The sequence below is a fragment of the Triturus cristatus genome, chromosome 11 (assembly GCF_964204655.1).
Source record: "Triturus cristatus chromosome 11, aTriCri1.1, whole genome shotgun sequence".
In the NCBI taxonomy this organism is placed as follows: domain Eukaryota; kingdom Metazoa; phylum Chordata; class Amphibia; order Caudata; family Salamandridae; genus Triturus; species Triturus cristatus.
Genome location: NC_140594.1, coordinates 1,045,122,867 through 1,045,149,241, shown reverse-complemented (window position 1 = coordinate 1,045,149,241; position 26,375 = coordinate 1,045,122,867). Strand labels below are relative to the sequence as shown.

The following is a 26,375-nucleotide window of genomic DNA, read 5'->3' as shown; positions in this document are numbered from 1 at the left end:
TGTAAATTTGAAGTTTACTTTATCAGCGTACGGGACTTGAAAGAAGGAACCACCATTTTGGGTTCTGCACCTCGCATTACTCAAAAAAAGGGAAAACTATCTATGTAAAAAATACAGACCACCTCAATACAAGGGGGATTATTTACAAACCCCTGGCGCCGTTGGTGAGTCACTTTTAATATGAGAAAAAGTGACGTACCTGCGGTGCAAGAAGCTTGTAAATAAGCTCCAAGGTATCGTGTGCATAGGTGGAGAGAAGCATCAATAAATGCATACGCACAGCCAAACCTTAAGTTAAACATGCTCAGTCCACCTCTTTAAGACTACGGTACAAAGCCACTTGGCACTCTGCTGCTGCCTTTTCTCAATAAAGTGGTTACATTCAAAATCTACACATTTGTGATGTGTTGTTAAATTATATTCATCTTTTTAGCAAAGAGCTGATCAAGTATCATGAATTGTGTATGGCGACAGATAACGGATAGGAGTGTGCGAAAAACGCATAATTTGCATTTGCGTAATTCTGTGAAATTAGGGTAAAAGGTTATGAAATTACATGTAACTATGCAAAATGCAAGCCAGCATTTGTTGCTACATTTTAGAGAGAAATGCATCTTTGCTCTATCTTAGACAAGAGGACACATTTCTCCTTGCAAAAAACACAAGTGCCACAAACAGCAGACGTCTGCCTTTTTGGACATTTTTTTATTGTTCCCGTGAGTTTGCTGTTTGTTTTTTGCGACATATAGCGTAAATTTACGCAAAGTGACTTAATAGGGTAATTTCTGGAACTTCGCAAACATGCATAATGTGAACTTTCCAAAACTACACAAGATTGTCTCCGTGTAACAAAAATGTTGCCAGCATGTCAGTTCTGAGAAGAAATATTAAGCAACTGCAGTCTTACAAAAAGCGCAGTCACTGCATTAAATTAACGGGCTCATTTTACAATCTATCACTCACTGCGTGTGCTGATTGTTTGTCATTTAATTTTACTCTTCGGTGAGAGGCATGGGTCATTTGTGGCTTTGAACTGTGCTTCTCCGCTTCTAATTGCACTGCATGTATTAATAATTGAAATCTAAAGTACGCTTATTTCCAAAAGAAGATTAATAATTGACTGAGTTGTGTAAATACAATCCAATTTTGCTACATAAGTAGTTAACTGTTCAGGCAGAATACATGCACAGATTGTAGTGTATAAGTAAGTACCTGTGACCAGTCCAATATTGTATTTTTTTGCCCTGCTGACCTGAAGAGAGGGTCTTAACTCTTAAAAGGCATGGCCATAGCAATATCACCAAGATTCATGCCCGCCAGCTTGTTGCAAAGAATGTCAAACATAATTTATTCGGGTTTGATCAAAAATGGTTTATAAGATTCAAATCTGTTTTTAGTGTCTGGCATTGGAACTCTAACAACATGATAAAAAAACATAAGCTGGGGTACTTGGGGACGCTAGTGGGGTGGTGAGACCAGTTTGGCCACCAGTGTTGTTTTTAAGACACATAACTCTTACAAATGCAAGACCTATTGCATTCCAAATGCGTGCTATAAAATGTTTTTTTTAAAGCGTTAGTAGACAAACCTATTTGAGAAGATTGTGCTCAGAGCCTGTAATTAAAGCCTACAGAGGAACAACACACGTAACAGGGGGTTTCGCCAATGGAGGTTAAAAAATGAGACAAGGCGGTACTAAGGAGGGACTACTAACCCTCTTCCCAATGGACAGCCACAGTTTTCAGTGGGTAATGACACAAGCCAATGAAAAATATGGGCAGTGAATGGGCGGAGCTTCAAGTCCCTACCTCAATACAGCATGCCTCACATAGCAGGGCATGCGCTGCTCAGGCTCGGCCTAAAAACAGCTGCTGATCAGTTCCTTGTGCGTCCAGCTTTCAGGAAGCAATGAAAATGCCAAGATAACTCTTGTGATGAATGTTCCTGATAAAGAGAGAGAGATCAAAGTTTTGTCTAGTGGCAGTCTTGACTTGCCATAAAGTAGCGCGGAGGGTTAATATGCCTGCTGCAAAGAACAGATCTGGGTTTTATGTGGATAGTTGAGTGGATTAGTAAAGCCAGCCTTTACCAGCGCTGTAAACAAAATTATATGTGAGAAAGGGGTTATTGAGAGATGATAGCACTTTGGGCGGGTGGTAGTGAGGGAATTCGAGGAGGAAGTCATGGAGGGCACCAAAAAAGATTGTCGCACCAGCACCACCAGCGCTAAAGTCAGCCTTGCTTGGTCGTGACATCTTTAGGGTTTGTGCAGTGGGGTGGAGAACCCTCCCCCTGTAGAAGCTAAAGGGAAGGGGGTGCTGTCACTGGGCACATGGACATAGAGCTTAATTTGTAAAATAATAAGTGCCACGGCCCTGACCAGGAGGCCACTGCAGCTTACACCACCCATTGCCCCATCACTGCTGCTAATGACGGTGCCAAATCAACAACCATCTCTCTCACCTGCAAGTGCGACAGTTCAGATTACTCCAGGTCCCCAAAGCCAAAGGAATCGATGGGGAGGAAGGTATTAGTATTTTTGATTGTATATTGTATTCATAAAGAACGGTTGTTCTGATCATGTCTAAATTTTGATGAGCAGCGTCACCATGTGGCAGAGTGTCATAAGTGTGATGATGACAGTTAAGTGCGGCTGCCGAGCACCAGAATACAATTAAGTGCTGGTGCCGAGCACCGGAAACCACCAGCTAAAATTAAGCACGCATGGACTGGTGAATTGGGTTCCACCTAAAAGTTGATGAGTTGTTTGTGGGCCTCCTGTTCTGCCTGCAGGTCTACAGACAAAGCGTTTATAAATAAGATGGTTAGGAGATATCACGAAAGAGGTTGTAGGCTGTAATGCATAGGAAGTAAATATAGAAAGGGAACTAATTGAACTAGGGCAATACAGAGAGGGGAACAGATAGCAAAGCAATTGGCATTGGAGAGAAAGACACAGTAAGGAGGTGAGAAAAAAGATGAATAGACAGAAAGTGGCAAACAAGGGGAGGAGGAAGGAAGGATGAGAGGAAGGAAGAAAACATGAAAGGAAAGAAGGAAAAAAGTGAAAGGAAGGAAGAAAAGCTGAAAGAATTGGCAGAAGGCTTAAAGGATGGATATATAGAAGGTTGAAAGATTGGTAGGAAGAATGAAAAGTTAGACAAGTAAACGAATGGATGAAAAAGAGCAGAAGAATGGGCATATGGAAGAGAGTGAATGGATGGATGGGACAGATAGACAGATACAAAAAATATTTATGGGCGGATATGTGACATGGTGGGTGTATATATGAAATTATGGATGGATGGATTGATGGATGAATGGAGGAAAGGAGTATGGTTGTATGGAGCAATGAGTAGGTGGATGGATAGCGAAGGAATGGATGGATAAATAGGAGGGTGAGTGGATGGACAGATGACAGGAAGGAAGATGAATAGTTGAAAGGAACTCTTTTAAGCAGGGTTGGGTCTGCTTGCTTCGCACACTCAGTGTGACTAGATGTATTGGCTACTCCCTTGGGTTTGTATGTTTTGGACCATGATATTAATAAGTAGATAAAATCCCTGAAAAGAATCATGATGGCCATTTTGTACACGCCTTTGGCCCCCAAAGACTTGGGTGCCAAAGGCGATGGATGGTATGGATAGAAATAAAAGATGCATGTCAAAGTGCTATAAAATATCATCTGCTTATTAGTCAACTTTAATTTTCCAAATTGTTTTGCAGCAAGCTTTCACTCACCCAGGCAGTAACTCAGAGCCCCACCTACTAATATAACACTTACTGTTTTAATCCATATGGTAAGATATAGAATGAAATATATTAACAAAATGATTTTAAATGTGCCATTTGCGAAACTGCCTTGATGTGTGACTGTATTAACATGTCCCTACTTTGCCGTGCAATTCTCTCAGAAGTAACCACATTAACCACATTCAGAGCTTAAACCAACCTACTTTGAAGCTCCACGCCCAAAACTAGTAGTGCATGGGAATTTGCAAGCTGTGCCAACACTAAACTCTAAAGCAAACAAGAAACACAGACTCAAGGCCAGTACAAATTGCAATGTATCACTGCTTGCAACAAAAAACAAGCATTGGCGCAGCCAATATATCTTGAATACGCAAGGTATTGGCTCTGTGAATGTTTTTTGCCATGTTGTACAGATGCACAGCTGCTATGTAGCATGGATAAAAGGAAAAGAAAGAAATTGAAAAAAAGCATAACGTGGCCTCTTCATAGCCCTTTTCTTATTGCTGGCAAGAGGGAGGGCAGGGCAGGTGCGAGGCAAAATATAGAGCGGGTGGAGTGGGGAAAAAACACTATGACATTGCCAGCTATGTTTGTGTCATACTGCTTTTTAATTGGGTGGTGGGGGCAATGCCAATGGGTGGGAGGGAGAACGGGCTGGGGCAAGGCAACACAGTCATTGGGGGAGGGAATGCTAAGGGGCAAGGTAACACGGCCAAATTAGGGGGCAATGCAACATAGACAGCGGAGGGAGGATGGTTGGGGCAAGGCAACACAGACAGCAGGATGGCAAAAGCAACATGGACAGTGGGAGCGAGGGTGTAAGGAGGCAATGGCAACACAAACAGCAGGAGGGAAGGTGGGAAGAGGCAAAAGCAACAGGGGCAGAGAGAGGGAGGGAGAGCAGGAAGGGCAAAGACAATACGAACAGTAAGAGGGAGGAAGAGCAGGAGCAAGGCCAACACAGATTGCTTGAAAGGCCAACATGGACTGTGGAGGGAGGGTGGTGTCAAAGCCAACATGGACAGGGGAGGAACACGGACGGGGGAAGTACACGAAGGAGGCAGTTTAAAAAGATACACTCTGGCGGAGTGCTTAAACACAAAGTAAAAAGTAGCACCTAAAAAAGTGAGCAGTAGAAGGACACAAGTTATACGCCCGTTCTCCAGCGGAGGGAACACATGAACAGGAAGGAAGCCTACAGCAGATGGCTAATAAGAAGCAAGGAATTTAGAATGACAATGAGGCCAATCAACGGTAAGTAATGGAAGGGATGTAAGCCTACTGTACCGAAAGCAATAGATCTTGCAAGTAACCGTGCATGTGCTGTCTTAGGCAAGTCCTGAAAAGGGATGCAACTATATACTTATGAAACCATCTCATCACCAAATGACAGATGACCCTTTTCACCCTTCAATACAAATGACAGAATTAGTAGACTCAACCAGATTTGCCTACACCGCTGTCTCATGTAGTGAGCAATGTGTGAAAGGACAAATGGATGGTAAGGTATCATGGCTCAGCTAAATCTCAAATTCAACAGAACACACTAGACTTACCAACAGCACAGTTACATACAACTTACATTACACCACAAGCCATCCAGATTGCGATGTGCGACTCTTCAACAAGCAAAACATGAATCCCACAGAAACCATTACTACACTCTCGTGCAACCAACAAAGAATCTTTGGACATTCTGGCACACATTACGAGTGCCCTCTAAATTCTGTTGGGCACTGAAACAGGAGTTACTCGACCCATCAGAATTACAAGTTCTTCATTTATACAGAGAGTTCCTTTTGTTCACATATAATCCTGGCTGGGAGCTACCTGGAACCTTCCATCTAGACCAGAGTGCCGCCCTACTGCATTTTGCGCAGTGGAAAAAGGAAAAACAAAATGATAATAAAACTATGTTATTATCATTTTATTTTTCCGTTATCAGGCAGGTTTGTGGGGTGAGGCTTGGCTGTCGCCACAGCCAGCATGGGGGAGTGGTGGGCACTTAAATGCGCATTAATGTTTTGACGGCCCTCTTGGTCCAACCAAACAGTCATGCACACTTTGCATGTTCCCCACCAGGCTGTAATGCACAACCTGGTGGGGAACATGCACAGGCTCCCACTGCCTGTCTGAGCGCCGAACCATGGCACTCAGACCAATCACAATGCTGCAATGCAGTGTTGTGATTGGCTTAGGTGAGCCTGGGTGTGCTTCCTGCTTCAAGAAGGAACAGAAGAGGACGAGGTGAGGCGGTGGTCCGGCAGAAAGGTAAGTAAGCTTGTACTTTATTTTTCTATCCCCCAACCCCTCTCCTGTGCTACTCAGTAGCAGCTGCTACTAGTCTAGATGCCAATGTGATGGAGGGAAACAAAGCAGCACAGCTTGCTGCCCCTTCGAAAGTATTTAGGAGAAAATATTGGAGGCAGATTTTTTACTTTATTCAACTCCCTATGTAAGAGATGTGCTTGTATTGTAAGAATGCAAGATTTATCTGACTTTATGAGTGATTACACAAATATTGATTAAATGGCACCTACTATATTTTTATTTCATTATTTTATAGCGTTACTCACCTCAGTGTTGGATGCCAGGGCACTTTACATCATGCACAGAGGAACAATAAATCATACAAGTGTGTAAATCAATGTACATGAAACGTTACATAAGAATATGAGGTTTATAAGATGCAGGAATCACATATCATCCATACTTTTAGATATTATGGCCTCATTACGATATCGGTCGGAAAGGCTTCTAATGGCACTAGGATTTTCCTAACCCATGTCGGAACCCATGTTTCCGACCAACTCGGAAACATTTCTGACCGACCAATTACGATGGAAGGAAATCGTTTGGTCATTCAGACTCGGTTCTGACTGGCATTCGGAGAATCAGAGTCGGTCAGAGGCGATTCGTAGAGCTCAGTGGACAGCTTTTCCACCTGTCTGATTACGATGTCAGATTACGACAGCATTTACTACTCGGTCTGTCCGACACTAAAAGGCTGTCGGAAACTGATTTTAGAGGCCTCTAGCAGGGCCCCCTTCCCCCGGAGGCCTCCGGTTGGGGCCTGTGGGGGTACCCATGGGACCCCTCTTTCAAACCATGCACTCTGTGGCAGGCAACTTGGGGTGCTTGGCACAGGTTGGAGGGTTTTCTGCAACCACCCCTTTTTGCAAAGAAAGCCTGTGTTGTTGGTCGGAACACGGGCTCCCATTGAAGTCAATGAGAGTCCGACTGAACAGTGTTGGAACCATCAGAATCGGTCGGCCGTTCTCCCAGATCCCGAGTCGGTCGGAAACGATTCCGACAAGGAGTCGGTCGGAATGCTTTCCGACCAACCTCGTAATGAGGGCCTATATGTTAAGACTGAATGGTCAGAAGAAACACAGTCAGTATATAAACCGTAACACAGTGATTGCTGTTGTCCGTACTAACAAGACTTTATTACTTCTCAAAGGAACCCTTCTTCGTAATCTTAGAATAACAACAGATTTGGAGAAAACACAATAAGGGGCATATTTATGAGAGGTTTGCACCACGCAAAGTGGTACATTCGTGATGCAAGCCTCTAAGTCAGATTTATGAAGCCACACAGAGTCACTTTGAATGTCGCTTTAAACAATCTGGAGTAAGGCAACGCAACGCAAACCGGTGCATTGCCTTACTCTGTGCTAAGGAGGCGTTCCATGGGCGTTGTGGTGGGTTTTTCCAAGCAAATCTCATGGTTTTTGACACATTCCCAGATTTACAAGGACTTGTCAATCTGGGAATGCACCAGAATCGGCTGCCAAATGACGCCAGAACAAGGGGAAAGGACAAGAATGTGCAGTATTGGAAAACTACTGTGCATTCCTGTCCTTTCCTGTGACGCAGAGCAGCGCAGCGCAGCAAGGTGAGTTGCTGTACTGCCCTGCACCACTAAACTCGTAAAGATGCCACTGTATCCAAATCCATGACTTACAGTTTGCATACAGCTCCTTGAATATAAATAGATCACTGTGCTATATTAGAAGGCTTGCAACATACGAAGTGAAAGTAACAAAATGGTCTGAGTGTCAAAAGCAGCAGCCCACTTACCTCTCTCAAAAAAATATCAGTTTTTGATCTGCATGTTACACAATGTTCTTTGCAGCAGGCACATTAACCCTCTATTTTACTTTAGGAGTCAAAAATGTGACTGGACAAAACTCAGAACTCTCCCAGAACTGCGTTAATGCTAGAGTTATCTTACCACTATTATAATCCCTTCAAAATTGCTGGACACACAAGGATCTCTGCAGCAGGTGTCTGAATCCTAAGATATTTTAAAAAGCAGCCTCTTCATGATCAATTAAGTAATCTAGAACAGATTTACTGTCACATATGTCCTTGTTGGCAATTTCTTTGCAGCAGATTTAAATATATATGTTTTTCAAGCTCTGCCCCTCGTGACCCCACCCCTTCCCACTGCCACACCTTGGCCCCACATTTATGGGTTTCCTGAGTCTTTTTTTCTCCTAATTCCAGCACTCCAGAGAAAGCACAAGCATTAGGAGGCCACACCAATGGCATATTAAAAAAAAGTCAACAAAACATAGCAGGGCATAGGGTAGCAAACTAGAAGACAGATGCTTACCTGCCATGACCTCGGGGGACTGGAAGAACTCATCTGGGTGGATGTAGCCAGTTTGAGGAAACAGGCACCAGGCAATTCTGAACAGGGCCAGCACTGCCCAAAGAATCTGTGTGGTCTCCATGGGTTCAATTATTGTTGGCCAAAGTCAGCCCGGAAGACATTGGCGTCAATGGAAGATGTCCAACCAGCCTCCTACAAAAGTGACATAGGGTTAGTGAAGGCGAAGGAAGCAGAAGGCAAGGAGTTTACTCAGTTAAGGAAAACTACGAAATATTCACTTTATTGCATTCTATCAAGATATTACCTATTGAAAGGCTGTGGCAGGGCAAAACAGGGTTCTAATTTGGTGGCAATATGAAAGAAAGCCTTATTAAATAATACAATTGTAATTAAGTCTCCCAGTTTTCCGTTTTAACTGATTGTTACAGATAAATACAGACAGAATAATATTTATTTTCCTGTCTGTATTTATTTTTAAATAAAGAAAAATACGGAAAATAGGCCTTCTTTGAATGATCTTTTTCTACTGTCAGTCACGAGTGTCAGGTCAGTAGGTGTACAGATTGGGAGGTAGGAGAGATGAAAAAAGACAATAGATTTCCTAATTAAGCTTAATTAAGTGCAGATCTACAGTTATTCATTCTACTCTGCAATGCAAGTGTTGTCAGATAACGCTATTGCACTGTATACTGCTGAAATCTTTTGGACATTCAAATGCGGATATACATTTATCAGTTAAATAAATGTGGAAAAATACACATTGCAGCTTCATTTAAGCAGAAAACACAAAATAAAAAAATGGGTAAATACAGAAAAAATTATCAAAAAATAAATATGGATAAATACAAATGGAAATTTTGAAAAAATAAATACCATAACACCGGGAGCCCTAATTATAATTTATTACAAGTTTTTCAAAGGAGAAGGAAAAACCCCACGCAGTCGCACGCCGCAAAGCAGAACGCATAATGCAGCATTAGAAACCGAACAATGAAATCGACCATAATCCACATAGAATTCAGCCAATTTCTCCCCAAAAAAAGAAAGAAATGTGAAGTTTTCAGTTGGCACGCTTACTCTCACGCATGAAATCCACAGAGTGAGAGTAAAAAAAGATTTGCAGTGATTACGAGCGAAAACGAAACGGTGAACTAGGGAAAAAACAAACTTCTGCAAAATGAAGATACGAGCGGGCCGATCGCAAGGGTTCATCATTGATGGACTTCGGGCGCGGTGTAAGGTCGTTCCGCGCGTGTAGCTGCCACGTATCAGGGGTGTGTTTTACAAAAACCAACACCGTCACTAAGTGACGCTACATTTTACAACCCAAATTCATGCGTCAAGCAGAGAGGATGTTGCCATTGTAGTCCAAGGAGGCAGGGGCCAGCTACGCGATCAACCCTAAAGAATTTCCACCTTATGTCCCTAGAATGCGTTTAGATGCGTTCATCCCGTCCGCAGGGCCGGGCAGATGGAAGCGGAAACTTGAGACCCGGAACGACGCAGAAGTGGCTGAAGAAAAAATAAATAAATGGGTGTTGGATGGGAGGTGTTCTGAAAATCATAATGAAAGCCACATTATCTTACTGGCTGGAGACAATAAACAGAACATCCCAGTTTGTGTACAAGAAACAGACTTCCAGATTCATCTAAAAAAAAAAAAAATCCTCATTCCTTCACCAGGGTGTAGCGGCCATCTTGTTTTTTTCCCCATCCGAGCATGCAGTGATAATGGATTGTGTTCTTCTTTAGGGAGCCTATTAACAGCAGTATTTGACCACCCAACTTACAGGTGGGTAGACCAAAAGGGACTGGTGCACTTAAGGTAGGTCTTACTTCACAAATTCGAGGCCTCATTTATGAAAAGTGTTGCATTGCTGCGTGAAAGCAACAATGCAACGCTTTTTTGTGTGCCCTCCTTGTAACACGATGGATGCGCCGTATTTATTGTACGGCGCACCATGTCACAAGGAATGACAGATAAGTCAGAAATCTGGACGTATCCGTCGGTGCAAAACCCACGCATTGCTGGAGTTATGTCCTAAGCATAACGCAAATCCAGCAATGCATGGGGGAAGTGTATTCCCATTGCACTGCGTCACCCTTATGCCTGCTGTGAGACAGGCATAAGGTGGTGACGCAGTAGCATCCTAGAAGTGGCGCACTGAAATCTGATAGTTTCTACTACGCCACTTCTACAAGGCTTTTTCTAGTGGGAATGCCCACCCTGCATACATTATACCTGACACAAGTGATGCATCTGCTTAGATACGTCACTTTGTAAATATTGTGCAACATGGCACATTATTTACGCCACCGCTGTGTCACAAAAAGTGACGCAGCTGCGGTGTAAAAGTGTTGCAAGCCTTCATAAATAAGGCGCTCGGTAGCTGCAGGTGTTTTTGGCCACAGATGGAATTTACGACTTAAACCTTCAGAAAAGTTGCACAAATGGTGAATTTTCGAAATTCATAGATCTTGGGTTAGTGGTGAGAAGGATGCCCTGTGTCGAGAGTTTGCAGTCTGCCTATAAACTGCAGGGAACCGGGGACGGCAAGGAACATGCATTGGAGTAACATTTATGGTCTGCTTCCAAAGTAGTGAGGGGTGATATATTTTATTGGAGAAGATACCGTTTTAGAGACAGGGCTCACATGGACCCTTTCTGTCTCCCTGTACTATATTGTCATGACTCTTGGTGCCCGCACTCTTCTAGGTGGGTCCTCCTCGCAACTCTTAGCAAGCATCCCTGTCACGTCCCTGCTGAGGCACCTCCATCCCTCCCTTCTAGGTGAGTACAGGGGGTTAATGTGTGGTGGGTCTGCTTGTGACTAATGCCATAACATACTACTGAGGTGGATGAACAACCACCACATGCATCTCCATATGTTTGACCACCACCGAGCACGGATGTTGTATGTATGTTATTGTAATTACCTACCCATGTGTAAGTGGCCTAGAACTTACAGGCTAAACAAGACTGTATTTTGACTGTATTATTTGTGTGCACTGCCAAATATTTAAATATACATTTTATGACCTCCTTAAGCCATTTGCCACGTCACCATCACTAGGTGACACTGCGCCATTGTTGCCACGTGATTACACAACCTAGTCCGCTGTGGAGCATGAATGGATGATACCACCACACTGCATTGTGCATCATCCTTTTTATGCATGCTTTATATGAATCTCTTTGTTCTACCAACTGTGGACGATGACCATAATTGCCTCTTTTTTTTCTCAGTTTACGAATTGCTTACTGCAACAACTGCCTTCCCAAAGGTGCCAATACACCTACTTTCTCCTTTGCTGGTGTTCCCATGGCCTCTCTCTCCGGTGGGAGCACGGCCATTTCCTATCACACCCTGCATTACCCTCTCTTCTTCTTTTAACCTTTTTCCTCTAGGTGCAATAGTTTCCAGAAGGTATACTTATAATTCCGGTAACAGTTCTTTCACAATTTTTACACTTCCAGGATTACTATTGAATCCATACTTTAGGGGACGTGACACATAGTTCCTACAGGGGGAACACCACATGCTGCCCTCTTAGAGTATACGAGGATTTTTACGGTCCTGAAGAATTGCCTTGGTCCCCCCCGTCCCCAAAATTCTAACCAACATTTTGAGGCAAGAAACATGTTGACCCCCTGCACAACTCACTAGGACTGACACAGGTTTAATCTCCCCTTTCCAGTCCATGACTCTCTAGTCTGTTTTAAATCATGGCCCAGGTACTCCTCGAATAAAAGGGTTGGAGAATCCAGGAGCCATTTTTATTGCACATTCACCATCCCACTTCTACTCACTACATTAAGGCACCCTCACATATATACCATCTAGCTTCACGACGGTAAACCGAGAAGACCTCCGGCAAAGAGCCCCCCCTGGGCGGCCCTTTGGGCATTGCAGCGCCAGTCCAAAGAGGAGCTGCCCTATGATGAAGCATGACACACCTCGACTGTGTGAGGGACCTTTCTCCTTATAGGAGCTATCCCTGGACGAGTATGCCCATCCTTACTCTGCCTAGCACCTTACGGGAACCAGCCACCACTGACATGGCCCACCCCTTTGCCTCCCACCCTCCCCCTCCTTGTCACCTCTAGGAACAGCATACTTTCTCTTTATCATATTTTATTGGAGACCAGAGACAGTCATAGGTTATTGGGCAGTGCACTGGGTCGCGCATGTCATGTCCTACTGGTGTCCAAAGACTGCTGGAATTGTGCACTCCAATGGGATAACCTAGTGCTGACTTTTGTCATTTAACTTCTTATCAAAGTAGTGAGGGTGAGCACTTTTGGCTTCCCCTAAGAGGTTTATGGGTTCAGAGACCCAAATTCAATGTGACACAGTAGATAACACTCAATAACTTCAATGTCCAATCAGTCCTTTTGTTTATTAAAAAAAGAAGAGTTCTTTTATTAACAGGTAAGCATTTAGTACAAGGGGTGGCTCCTCTGCAAAGGTGGAGGTGCGTCAGCTCACAGATTCAGAGCCAGCTTCTGAAAAAACAAAGATATTCTTTCACCATTTTATTTTTCACCTGCTGGCTGAGCCAGCGTTGCATAGGGAGAGGCAGGGCTGGGGTCATGGGAGAGGGGAGGATGACTGGCTTGTTTACTTCTAAGTGCGCATGTGTGTTTGGCCGGCAGTCCTAGACCAGCCAAAAACACATACGCACTTAGGTTTCTCTAACTGGGTTGAATTGAACAGCCGGGTTGGAGAAACAGCACAGACTCCCTGTCCTGAGCGGAGCGTCAAAGCAGCCCGCTCAGGCCAATCCCTGCGCTGCTCTCATGGCGTGAGAGCAGCCCAGGGATTGCACAGGGAGTCTCTGATGCTGTCCCAGTGTGTGCTGGGACCAGAAAGAACACAGAGGCACGACGCAACGCTGGAGTTTGCCGGCAGCTTCAGGTAAGTTCCATTTTAAAATTATTATTACCCTCCCCGCGCACCACCCACCCCAGCACGTTTTGTTTGTGACTGGCAGCCAGCACTGCTTAGTACATGTACTAATAAGATAGTACATGAAAACTCAAATGTTTTATCACTTTCTGGGCCCCAACTATAACTCCACGTGACTTTATAGCTACCACACACTAGGTGCTAGATTTTTAGTTTACGTTAATCCCTCGGGCCACCGTGATCCTGTGGGGACACTCTTGGATCGACTTGGGTCTCTTTGGAAGTGTCCAGTTTCTTGGTTAATTAAAATGGGGATGACAGCAGTAATACAGCAGAGCTCAGTAGTTCCCAGGCTTTTCTTTGATCTAGCTGCCTTGGGTACCCAGGGGATGCTTTGAGTAAAAGGACGCACTAAACAACTGCGGGGCACTCTTGGAGCATCGGCAGGGCTAAAGAGGGGGCTGTGAACTTCCTTGTGCCTCCCAAATCCTACCACTTCAGGGGCGCATCGTTTTCCCCTCTAACACGAGCACCTCCACCTGGTCACACACTCTGGTGGGACTCCAAGTCCCGGAGTGCCACGCAAGTCTCCCGCCTGCTGTCTGCTGAGAGGGAGAAGCCACTTGAGCCCTCATTAGCGCTAACCTGATCCCATGGCGCGGGACATGCGTGAGCCGGGCCCGGGCCAAGGGCGGGCCCGTCCTTGCCCATCATCGCCCAGAGGAGGCTGGGCTGGGCCACCCCTTTGTCACTACAGGCTTGAAGCCCCAGGCTACCTCACTCAAAGGTACTGTTGCCGGTTCACTCTTGCCACTCCATTTATTATTGGACCTGTAGCTGGACTTATAGTCTGTCTTCTTATCGGCCCTGGTGGGGCTAGTGGTGTGCTGTACTGTGTTGTATTGTACTGTGCTGTAGTACTATAGTTGAGGCTGATTGTCAAACTGGTGTCATGGGTAAAAGGAAAGGGACTGAGATTGGGCTGGAAGGTGCAACTAGGAAAAGATTTAAAAAAACGGGTCCAGCCACTCGCACAAGGAACTGGGTGTGAAAGGAGAGAAGGGGGGCCAGGAGAGGACATTTTCGGCCGCATTGAGAACATTGTTGCAGACTGCGATGAGCTGTTAATATCACCTACACAAATACCTGACACCCCCATTATTGAAACCACCCACACCAACCTCACTAAGTTCCCCCGTCCCCAAAATTCTAACGGACCTACTGCCATAAGGTATGGGAAGATCCCTAACATTTTTAAGAAAGTAGCAAGGAAAAGTAAAATGTCCCCAGTCGTAGATGTGCACAATAGTCCTACTCTAAGCCTCCCGTTGCTCAAAGTGAAGCGTGTCTCTCCGACAGTGTTACACTAGATGAGCTCCCTTTGAGCAATCGTTATGCCCTCCTTGCTGACAAGCCATCTATAACTAATGTGCACACTGACATGGACCACACCTTTTCAATTAATAATGACTCAAGTACAAATCCTTCGCAGGGAGCAAGGGAAGCTAGTAACGGCTCTATTCCCTCGAGTTTTGATCTCCAGAGGGAAATTATAGCCTTAAAAAGTAGTGTTGAGGCATTAACCACCCTGGTATTTAAACTCTACCAGTAAATAGACGGAAGCAATAGATCACACTCACTGCCGCCACCACTACAATTACCCGCATTATCGATTCATCCTAGTTTAAAGACGGGGCTTGCAATGCCCCCTGGGAATCAACCCGATTGTAAGGCTTCGTCCTTGCACTGAGACTATTAATCCACTCACAGTACTAGAGAATCTACCAGTATATTTCTAGAGCAACGTGGGTTAAATGTTGATCATAGAAGGAAAATGATGGGCTTGCCACAGGAACAAGCCGGGCATGGGCTAATGACACGGCCAGCTTTGCCAAGCATGGTCACAAGTTGTAATAGGGCGTCCCTACCTTGCCAGTCTTCATTATTTCATTACAAGCAAAATAAACCGTAATCTCTGCCAATTTATTTGATCAATGTTCCTAAAGTAGACCCAAATTGCACTAAGTATGAGAATGTTGAAGCTTTCAAAAACAAAGCCATTCATTGGTTGAGGCATACCAGGGAGTGTAGATCAGTAATTAGAGACGACATTGTATATGCCAAAAGGTGCTTCTCAAATCAGAGTACTTTTGATGCAATTGAGTTAATTTTAGCTTCTGAGCACCTGGTGCATGATCTAATTGCCCTAGAAGCTAGATCTTTTCCAATTCCATCGACGAAAATTACGCTGAGATTAAGCATCCCCCTAATACCTGACCAAGTTGAAAATGCGTGCCAGATTCCTGGGGATTCTTCTACCTCATCTCTATCGCAGAATGACTGACTAACCCCAGTCCCCATTAAAGATCTTTTGAGTAATTCTACCTTAGGTCCTACGAACATTATTGACCCAGCTTATTCTCCCCTTGAGGAATCTCCTAATGAGTCAAAGAGCACGTTTCCTTTTTTACAGATGGCCCAAGTCTTTGACCCATTATTAGTGTTGAATGATTGTACCCAGGCCAGCGGCCCGGATACAATCATCGATTGTCAAGCAGCGTCTAAATCGAACGTTCCACTTCTTTTTCAGGCTTCCACTTCTAAAGGCAATGGGCAAATGCTGAAAATTATGTCATGGAACGTGACGGGTATAAGGGGGAAGCTTGATTGCCCGCATTGGCTGGAGTTTATCTCTCAAGTTGAGATATGTACTCTCCAGGAAACCTGGTGTTTGACCCCTACGTTTATTCCAGGGTTTATGACTTTTTCTAGACCAGCAATACCATTCAAACACGGCCGGCCTTCTGGAGGGTTGCTCACACTTGTAAACCTAACACTAAATTGTGATGGTTACCAATATCCCGGATATTCTTGGGATTAGGTTAACCAATGGCAAAGGTAAGACGGCCGATATATATAACGTATATGCTAGGAGCATAGAGGTGGTAGTTCCCCAACCCTTCAGGCCCTGGATAATTTATTGGGAGCCAGGCATGAAAGTCATCCACTAATAGTCGGTGGTGACTTCAACGTAACATTTGAGCCACTTGATTGGGCTGAGGCCAATGATGTGAACGAGGAGGATCAAGTCTGGAGGGTACCTCCCCTGGAGCTTACCCCGATTAAAAAATGGTTGCAAGCAGCTCTTCAGTTGAATGCGATATCCCTAGAATATAGGTGAAGGGCCACTAACGGTAGAACCATCTCAGATAGAGGGGGAGGGTTGACCTTCACTGGACCAAGTGGGTCAAGTATGATTGACTACCTATTAGTGGATATGACCGTTTGGCCCTTGGTACGGGACATGGTTATAGTCTCGTCTTGTGATAGTTATCATAACCCCCTTATTCTGTCCATCGATTACCTCTGGGGAGATACTGGTAGAAAGCCCTTAATACCATTAAGTACAATAGCTCTAATTTCATGGCAGGACCGGAGGCTAGCATTATGCATTACTTTTTATTGCCCAAAACTTCAAAAAATTCCAGAACATAGAATGTTCGTTACACATATAAACCCCAACACAGCAGCCATCTTCCTCTTTTTATTGCTGCTCCTTAAAAGATAAGTACTATCTGTGTTAATTTAGAATTATTTATCATTGTATAAAATGATTGATTAAATGAGTACTATATGTCGATATATGTTATTTAATGAATGCTTAGTTAACAAATGTATTTTTAGAATGGTGAATGTTTCACTTTAACGTTAGAGATGCAATTTACAGGTCGATTTCAAGATAGGGTATTTGTAAATGTTCACAAGGTTAAGTAGCTAAAGATTATTATAGTGGCGTAATTTAAAAATAAAACAAACAAATTACTGTTTTATTGCGAGCTTCAGTTGCGCCGCGAGCTGTTTGATTATGGGGCTCGCGGCGTAGTTAAGATGATTCATGCGCGCGTGTGAGCGCGAGTTCGGATTAGTGAAGGGAAGTGCGAAGCGAGTAAGGTTGGGCACGGAGAGTTTCCCTATTGCGTCATCGCGTAGTGTGTGAGGACGCTGGGAAGCCATTTTAGGTTTTGATGCGGATTGAATATTTGCCGGTAACGCTGTGAGGAAATAGCAGCTGATTACTGGATAGTGTCTCAGCGAGCGTGTGGTGAAAAAGCGGGACTACAGGCATTTTAAGTTGTTGTGGAAGGATTTTGAGGAAGGCGATTTGAGAATAGAGAATAAAGTAAAATTAAGGTTTAAGGGAATAAGTTTAATTAGTTAAAAAATAATAATAATAATAAATGGAGAATAATCAGAGTGTACAGACCTCGAATGAGGGAGATTTAAGGAAAATTGTGCAAGAAGAAATGAGAACATCAATGAAAGAGGTTTTAGAGAGTGTATTAAAGAAGAGAAGAGGGGCAGAATGCTCGGAGGATGAATACTGGTCAACAGAAGAAGGGGAGGGAGGAGATTTGAGGAGATATGGAAAAAGGGCAAGAAAAGAAAAAAAATATTGAAATTGGAGTGAGAAAGGACAAGGTGAGCCGAGCGCCACAAATGTGGAAGGTGTCCGTCGCGGCACAAAAGAGGGTGTCCTATGCGGCACAAAAGATGGGGAAGGTCATAATGAAGAGACCCTAAATCAGGAGTTTGATGTTGAAGCAGATGAATTTGTTTTGGATGAATATATGGATGACGAATGGGATTTAGAATTTGAAAAGGAAGATAAGGAAAGGAGTGAGGAAGGAATTATAAAGGATCCTCAGGGTGAGGACATGTTTAGCCCGGATAGGATTCGTCATCCTAGGAGCAGTGAGTGGTGGCCTTTGCCTCACGTGGCGAGTTTTATTAAGCATTGGATCAAAAGGCCTCTTGAGAGGGAACAAAGAGCTGTAATGAAGGCTGAATGTTCTCGTCCAGTGGTGGAAGGAAAGGCATGCTTGACTCCGGATCTCGACCCGGATTTGATTAGCTATCTTTTCAAGATGGGTAGAGACCCGAGGAAGGGTTTAAAAAGGGCACTTAAGCAGTGCCAAGATGTTAGATGTGCTAGGTCCATTGGCACGCATTTTAGATATGGCAGAGGAGGCTAAGATGAAATCTGTCGATATTGATAATGAACTTTTGAGAGGATGGGCTCAAAGAGCAATGTGTTTTTTAGGCAATGCAAGTTCAGCGTTGTCTACAGAAAGAAAGAAGGCTATTTTAATGCGAATAAGTCAGAAACTCAGAGATTTTGCAAGAAAAGAACCGACAGAATATACTAAAGGTTACCTGTTCGGTGAGGGGCTGGTGAAGGGAGTAGGAAAATACGTTAATACCTTCACTAGTTTGGACAAGGCTCAGAATTCTCTGAAAAGAGTTTTCGGAAGAGGAGTTTTTGAAAGGGCCGGGGCAAGAGCCCGTTTCCCTGGCCGTTCATTCAGTAGGGCGCAGTACCAGTCTCAAGGAAGGGCTGCCTTTAGAGGGTTTCAGGCAGCAACCAGATTTTATCCACCAAGAGGAAGGAGTGGAAGAGCGCGTGGAAGAGGACGTGCTCAATCAGTTGAAGGGGCCCAAGGTAGGTACGAAGATGAATATTGCTTCTTTCCCCTGCGAGGTAGGGGGAAGGCTAAAATGGTTTGTGAGGAATTGGGAGTGTATAACTTCAGACAGTTGGGTTATTCAGACAGCGAAAGGTTATGTAATAGAGTTGGAATCAGATCCATTTCAAAAGAAGGAGCCAAGGGAGCTAATTTTTCAAAAAGATTTGAGAGTAATAGTTGCGGAAGAGATAAAAGAGATGTTGCGAAAGGGTGCGATAAGAAAGATTGGAGAAGAGGATCGCGGATTTGTGAGTACTGTTTTTTTGGTAAAAAAAAAAAAAAGGAAAAAGGTTGGAGACCAGTGATAAATTTAAGGGATTTGAATCAATATGTTGTCTACAGGCATTTCAAGATGGAAGGGATCCATCTGTTAAGAGACATTCTTCAGGAGAACGACTGGTTAGTGAAGCTGGATCTGAAAGATGCGTATTTCACTGTTGCATTGGAGAGTCAAAAGTTGGGGGAGCTTTATCAATTTTGTGCGCTCCCATTTGGTCTAGCGTCTGCTCCATGGTGCTTTACGAAGGTTTTGACGCCTGTTGCAAAGTATTTGAGAGAGAGAGGTGTGCGTATGGTGATGTATTTAGACGATTTTTTAATTATGTCTCAAAGTCAGGAGATTTTGAGGGAACAGTTGTTGTTTACAGTGAATCTTTTGGAGAATTTGGGATTTATCGTGAACAAAGAGAAGTCTGTTTTGGAGCCGAGCCAGTGTTTGGAGTTCTTGGGTTTTATGGTAGATACAGTAAAGAAGATTTTGAGTCTTCCAGGAAAGAAAGTTGTAAAGATAAAATCAGAGGTCAAGGGTATGTTAAGAAAAGAGAGAGTGTCTCTAAGGTGTTTGGCGAGAGTGATTGGTCTTTTTTCTTCGTCTGTTCAGGCGGTGTTTCCAGGTCTGCTTCATTACAGAGCATTGCAGAGATTGAAGGCATTCCATTTAAGGAATGGTTTGTGGTATGGAGACCTGGGGCCTCATGTAGGTAGCATACCAGTTACCACTTCTAAAATACCGAACGTTACCGAATCGGTATTTAAGAAGTGGTAACTCGTATGTAGGTAATGAGTCGGTATTTTTTACCGATTCGTTACAATTCGGTAATTACCGAATCGGTATTTACCGATTCGGTAATGAGGCATACCTTCCCATTGAGGGGAAGGTATGCCTCATTACCGAATCGGTAAATACCGATTCGGTAATGGTGGAAAACATGCAAGGGTGACAGGGTGTCACATTGACACCCTGTTGCACCCCTGATTCGGCCATGTGTGCACATGTGGCACACATACATGCCCTAAGGGCATGTATGTCTGCCACATTGCACACTGCTAAGCGTTTAAAAAAGCATACACACATCCATTAATTATTTACCACCAACTATAAGTTGGTGGTAAATACCGACTCCTAAACACACCCACACACTCCCCCTACATATCATTTCTGGTTTCGGAATTTACCGAATCGGTAAAATTACCGAATCGGTAAAATTACCAAATCGGTAACGTTACCGATTCGGCAATTTTACCGATTCGGTATTTTTACCGATTCGGTAAATCCCGAAACCAGAAATTGTCCCCCTACATACCAATAGCCAAAATACCGGTCGGTAACGGTATAATTACCGAAAATCGGCCGTTACCGACCGGTATTTGGCTACCTACATGAGGCCCCTGGTATCTTTTACTTCAGAAGCTCGAAAAGAGTTGATGTGGTCGTTAGAGAATTTGGAAGCTTGGAATGGAAGAGCGATATTTGGAATATGTGCAGATTTTGTGTTGGAGACAGACACAAGTATGTTTGGATGGGGTGCATGTTTGGAGGGTCAGGAGACAGGAGGAAAGTGGACTACAGAGGAAAGGAAAGATCATATAAATGGGTTAGAGATGAGAGCAGGACTTTATGCTTTGAGGAGTTTTGGGAAGAATTTGAGGAACTTCAATGTGTTGTTAAAGATGGACAATGTTTCTGCTGTCCGATATATAAACAAGTTGGGAGGAAGCAGATCAAAGGATCTGACGCAGCTGGCGGAAAAGATTTGGAGTTATTGTTTGGAACAGAAAATAGGATTGAAGGCAGAGTATTTTCCAGGTTTGGAGAATGTTGTAGCGGATTGGAATTCGAGGTATTTAAGGGACTTCAGCGATTGGAAACTGAAGGTGGAGTATTTCCAAAGAATTTTTCAGGTATGGGGTCCATTAGAGGTAGATTTATTCGCGTCAAGGCTGACGTTTCAGCTGGAGAGGTTTTACAGCTGGAGACCGGATCCATTAGCAGAGGAAGTGGATGTGTTTCAACAGGATTGGAGCAAGGTGAAGGGTTATGCTTTTCCACCCTTTGCTATGATACAGAGAGTTTTGTTGATGGTGAGGAGATAGAAGTGTCAATTAGTAATTGTGACACCTTTTTGGGCAGGTCAAGCTTGGATGCCAGGTTTGTTAGAAATGACAGTAGAGGAACCTTTTCTGATTCCAGATTCGGAGGATGTTCTTACAGGAGAAGGAGAGGTTTTTCATCCCCTGGTTTTGCAAGGAGCATTGAGCCTTCTTGTTTGGAAGATTTCAGGGGTGGAGACAAATTCAGAGGCCTTTCGGAACAGGCTAAGGAGTTGCTCAGTGAGTCGTGGGCTCAAGGGACAAGGAAGAAGTATGTTGGAGCAATGGAAGAAATGAGTTTGTTGGTGCATGGAACGGGGTTTGGATCCCGTGGAGGCATCGGCCATAGAATTGTCAAATTATTCGTCAGATTTATTTGGAAGGGGTTTAAGTTACAGGACAATAAATTGCTATAGGTCAGCGGTTGCTGCAGGACATAGTTTGGTGAACAATTGTTCAATTGGTAGAGACCTTTTAGTTTTCAGGGTCATGAAAGGAATTAAATTGAAAAGACCTCCGAAACCTAGATATAATTGTTTATGGGATGTGAATAAGTTGCTCATTTTGTTTGAAAGTTGGCCTATGAATAGTTTTTTGAGTTTAAAACAATTGTCAGGTAAGTTGGCGACTTTGTTGTGCCTTGTTTCTTTTAGGAGGGTTTTGGATGTTCGAGCTTTGGATGTTAACAATAGATATTTCAATCCAGATGGAGTTTTATTTAAAATTACAAGAAGAACAAAGTGTATGTCTTCTTCAGTATTTTATCCTAGGTTTGAAGAACATCCTAAATTGTGTGTGGTTAGATGTTTGAAGGAATATGAGAACAGGATGAGTGAGTTCAGGAGGCATGGTGACGATCAACTTTTGATTTCATATGAGACCTTTTAAACCTGTTACTTCAGCAACAATTGCAAGGTGGGTAAGAGATTGTATGTTTGAAGCAGGTGTGGATATGACCGAATTTGGGGCGCATTCGGTAAGGGGTGCAATGGCAAGTAAGGTTTTTATGTTTGATGGTCATTTAGAAGACATTTTACGGGCAGCAGATTGGTCTAATGCAGATGTTGTTGCAAAATTGTATTTGAAACCTTTAGATCATGTTTCGTCTGTGGTTGTTGCACAGCTTTGAACATGCATAATGCTAGCCTCCGCTCCTGCCATGAAATGTAGATTCACCAAGTTTGATGAAGAGAGAATCTGGATTTCATTAAGGACACGGAGGCTAGCATTATCCCTCCCTCCCTCCCAGGTAAGTTAAAGGAGGGGGGGGGTTAAAATTAAAAAAAGATTATAATTAGATTATGTGGGAAACAAAATCTTTTCAGATTTGGAAAGAAATGATTGTTTTGGTTTTTATGTTTTTTCAGATAACCAGTGGAAATTGGATTCTGATTTTGGTTTGTTCGGTTTGAGAAGAGAAGAAGTTTTCGAGTTAGGAGTCAAGAGCAGCATAAAAGAGGAAGATGGCTGCTGTGTTGGGGTTTATATGTGTAACGAACATTCTATGTTCTAGAATTTTTTGAAGTTCTGAGCAATAAAAAGTAATGCATAATGCTAGCCTCAGTTTCCTCAATGAAATCCAGATTCTCTCTTCATCAAACTTGGAGAATCTACATTCCCACAAATGATAAGCACCGACTTAAATGGCCTGCGGTTTTGGTGGACGAATTCAAGATCCAATCGATTAAGGACGCCTTAACTAAGCATTTAGTGACCCTCATGTCGGCGACCACGGACCCACCTATACAGAGAAATCCCAGCATCTTCCATAGGGAATTCTTTGATCGCCTGGCCTGCTTTTTCCATGCCCCTATTAACAAGACCAGGCCACTACAGGGAAGGACTCTGGGAAGACATTCATGGTTTAATAAAGCGTGTAGTGCCTTTAGAGGGAGATTGACTATAGCTATTAAAAATAGAGATCCAGCTAGCATTTGTAAAGCCAGAAAAGAATATAAACAGGTGCAGGGCAAAGCCAAAAAAGAATGGGATGAAAGGAGATGGGAAGACCTAGGGGAGGCCATTGGGCACCCTGACAGTTGGAGGCATTGGTCCCTTGTGTCCAAAAGTAACTTTGAACGCTCACCACCCTTGGCAAATAACATTACGGCCGTAGAATCGCATAAACATTTTAGTGAGTTGTATTCCATCGGCAACACTAATAATAGTTCCCAGATGCTCCGTGATATAGGTGTTCCAACATGTACCCTTACATTTACTAGGGAGGAGATAATGTGCTCCTTAGATACCATTATCCCTGCAAAAGCCCCTGGTCTGGATGATATCCCTGGCGACCTCTTTCGCATTGACAGGGACAATTGGGCAACCTATTTCATGAAACTGGCCAATGAAATTGCTGGCGGGGGAGCATTCCGGATACATGGAAGGGAGTGGAAGTAATACCCATTTTTAAGAAAGGGGACAGGTCGTAGCCCGCTAGCTACTGTCCAATTAGCCTGATAGATTGTGCACAGAAGGTCTTCGGCTGCTCGCCCCTAGCTAAAATACAGACCTGGATGGATGAGAACGACATCCTCTCTCCTCTCCGGGCTTTCGGTGGAAGACCGGCACCATCGATCAGGCATTTCGCCTTGTTTTACTGTATTGGAAGGTAGTTCTGCTGGGTAAAGGCAGTTTATACCTTGCCTTTATAGATCTCAAAACAGCTTTCGACCTAGTCCCCAGGGATTTACTCTGGCAAGCCCTTTCGGGACATGGGAATGCCTCTGGAAATTCTAGAACCATTGATCAGGCTGCATGAGGACAATTCTGCTTGTGTGAGTTGGGGAAATCAGGGGCAACCCACCGAGCCATTTAATATTAGGCAGGGGTTACGCCAAGGGTGTGTCTTGGCCCCCAAGCTTATTTCCCTATATGTAAATCAAGTAGCTGATCTTTTGTGTTCTGTCCCGGCCGATGCCTCCTCTCTGGCAAATCACAAGATAGCCACATTATTGTTTGTGGACGATACTCTTTTGGTATCTAAAACCCCCATGGGCCTACAAAAACTTTTAAATCATTTTAAGGCCTTTTGTAATATGAGGGGTCTGGTCATCAATACTACTAAAACTAAGTTGATGATGTTGAATCCCTACAAATCTTTTAAAGGTAATTTGGTTTTAGACAATGTTCCGCTTGAGAGGGTTGGTTCTTTTGAGTATTTAGGAATCAAGTTATCTGAGGGAATGGCTTGGAAGAATCACTTAGAGAAGGCGTCCCTGAAATGTTCCCAGGTAACTGGGGCCTTGCGGCGGGAGCACTGACTTTCTTACATCAATCCTGTAGCCCCCGCTCTCAAACTGTACAGTTGTAAGGTAGTGAGTAGTGTGCTTTATGGGGCAGAACTGTGGGGTTCAGTAAACGTAAACACTCTTTCAATAGTGGAAAACAAGTTCCTCAGGAGCTTGGTATCCCTCCCCCAAAGTACTCCTCTTCTCCCCTTGAAACTTGACCTGGGTGTCAAGTCTATTAATGACCAGGTGAGTTTACGCCCACTGCTCTTTTGGCACAGATTGGTCACTACCCTGACCTGGCTCCCTATGCCGCTGCTTTCACCGAAGTTTCAGCTTTAGACTAAAACCATAACATTGGGAGGATTAACACATAGACACCATCCGGGCAGGCATAGGTTTGCCTAAGGAGCCTGCTGATTTCTGGCCCACATACTCTAGGGACCAAATAAAATTTCAGTATTGGGCATGGGTAGAACAGAAGAATCTCTTGGAAATTCGTCATGGCAGCTTAACTGATGTTTTTATTGATATGAAATCCATCAGCCGGCTAGAATGCTATTTTGATTTTATTAAGGAGCCGGCAGATAGGAAACTGTACACTCAGTTCAGACATGGCAGTCTACCCATCAATGGCTTCACTAATTCTTGGATGACAAATAAATCCCAGCCTAAGGGCTGTCCCTCCTGTTCAAGCCCTTATGAAACAATAGGCCATGTCTTTTTTGCTAGTGTTGCTTATGCTAGACCCAGGAGGAATTGGCTAGCCCCGGTATGTAGACAACTCGGGACTCACAGCCATAACGACGCCCTATGTATTTTAAAGTCTAATGCGAGACCACTCTATGCTTGTGCAACTGCAAAATTTTTAGGCCAGTTTTGGGCTATTAGAAGGAGGGCTTTAACCCCTTGAGTGCCCATGACGAGATGGTCTCGTCATGGGCCGCGGTTGCGCTGTGCCCATGACGAGACTATCTTGTCATGAGCCCCGCCTGCTAATGAAACGCCCGGCACAGGGCGTGGAAAGGGCGGGGCACACAAGGGGTTAATTATGCCCCCCGACTGGCAATGGACAAAATAAACTGAAATTATAATGATTAGTCCGAATGGGTGTATCTTTAAATTCGTCTACCTGTTTTGTAAATTATCGGGTTTTTTAATGTTAATATTTTAAGCTTTTTATAGGCCATTTGGTGCAGGGGTTTTAAAATAGCTGATGCTGCTTAATTGAGCCGTACACACTTGCAATCGAGATATAAATAATATTTATTAATGAATTTGCACTTTAGCTTGTGTCCGTTCGGTAGAAGTAATTAATAATGAGATCTGCCTAGTTCTGATCCTCTTTGCACTAGTATATTTGTATTATGAATTTGTTAATCGTTTTTTTCTCACTAGTCTGCTTATGGAGTATCTTGTATTACCCTCTACCTGGAATGCTATTAATTTTGATTTATGTGTTTGTCTCTTTTATGGTACTCTAAAACCGAAATAAAGACCTTGATGATGAGTACAAGGTGGCATCCCCTAAAAACAAACACAGTTCTGGAATAAAAGTGGGGACACCGAAAACAGCCAATAACAACAACTCGCCATCTAAACTCAACATTCCAACACATAGAAAAAGGTTTTGTGCCCCCAGTGATATCTGTAGTGCTCTGGTGTCTGATGAGTTCAGGGCACAAGGTAGTCACCCGGAGTCCTGGTACCAGTTAAGAGACCACCTAGCCACTTGACTAACCTAGGGGACTTTAGAAATATTGGGCCAGTTCCCAATACATGCCAGAAAAGGTGCCTTTTCCTTTGATGTCAGTATCTTTGGAGCTACATGTCATGGTAGACATGGTGGCAAATCACCCATGGGGAACAGGAGTTTCCACAACAAGTCCAGGTGGCCCGAGTAGTTACTATCCACTGGTCATCAAAATGTTGACTAGGACAGCAACATTAATCAGCATTATTTCCG

General features: G+C 43.7%; 1 protein-coding gene across 1 annotated transcript in view; it reads right to left on the bottom strand.

The window, feature by feature from the left end:
• The window catches only part of PIGZ (phosphatidylinositol glycan anchor biosynthesis class Z (Gwada blood group)), a 109,899-nt gene that overhangs the window by 45,861 nt on the left and 37,663 nt on the right, over positions 1 to 26,375 (bottom strand). Inside the window, exon 2 of the mRNA XM_085635305.1 lies at positions 8,375 to 8,566. Coding sequence (XP_085491431.1) covers positions 8,375 to 8,495 — 121 coding nt within the window. The 5' untranslated portion in view covers positions 8,496 to 8,566. The remainder of the gene's footprint in view (positions 1 to 8,374; positions 8,567 to 26,375) is intronic.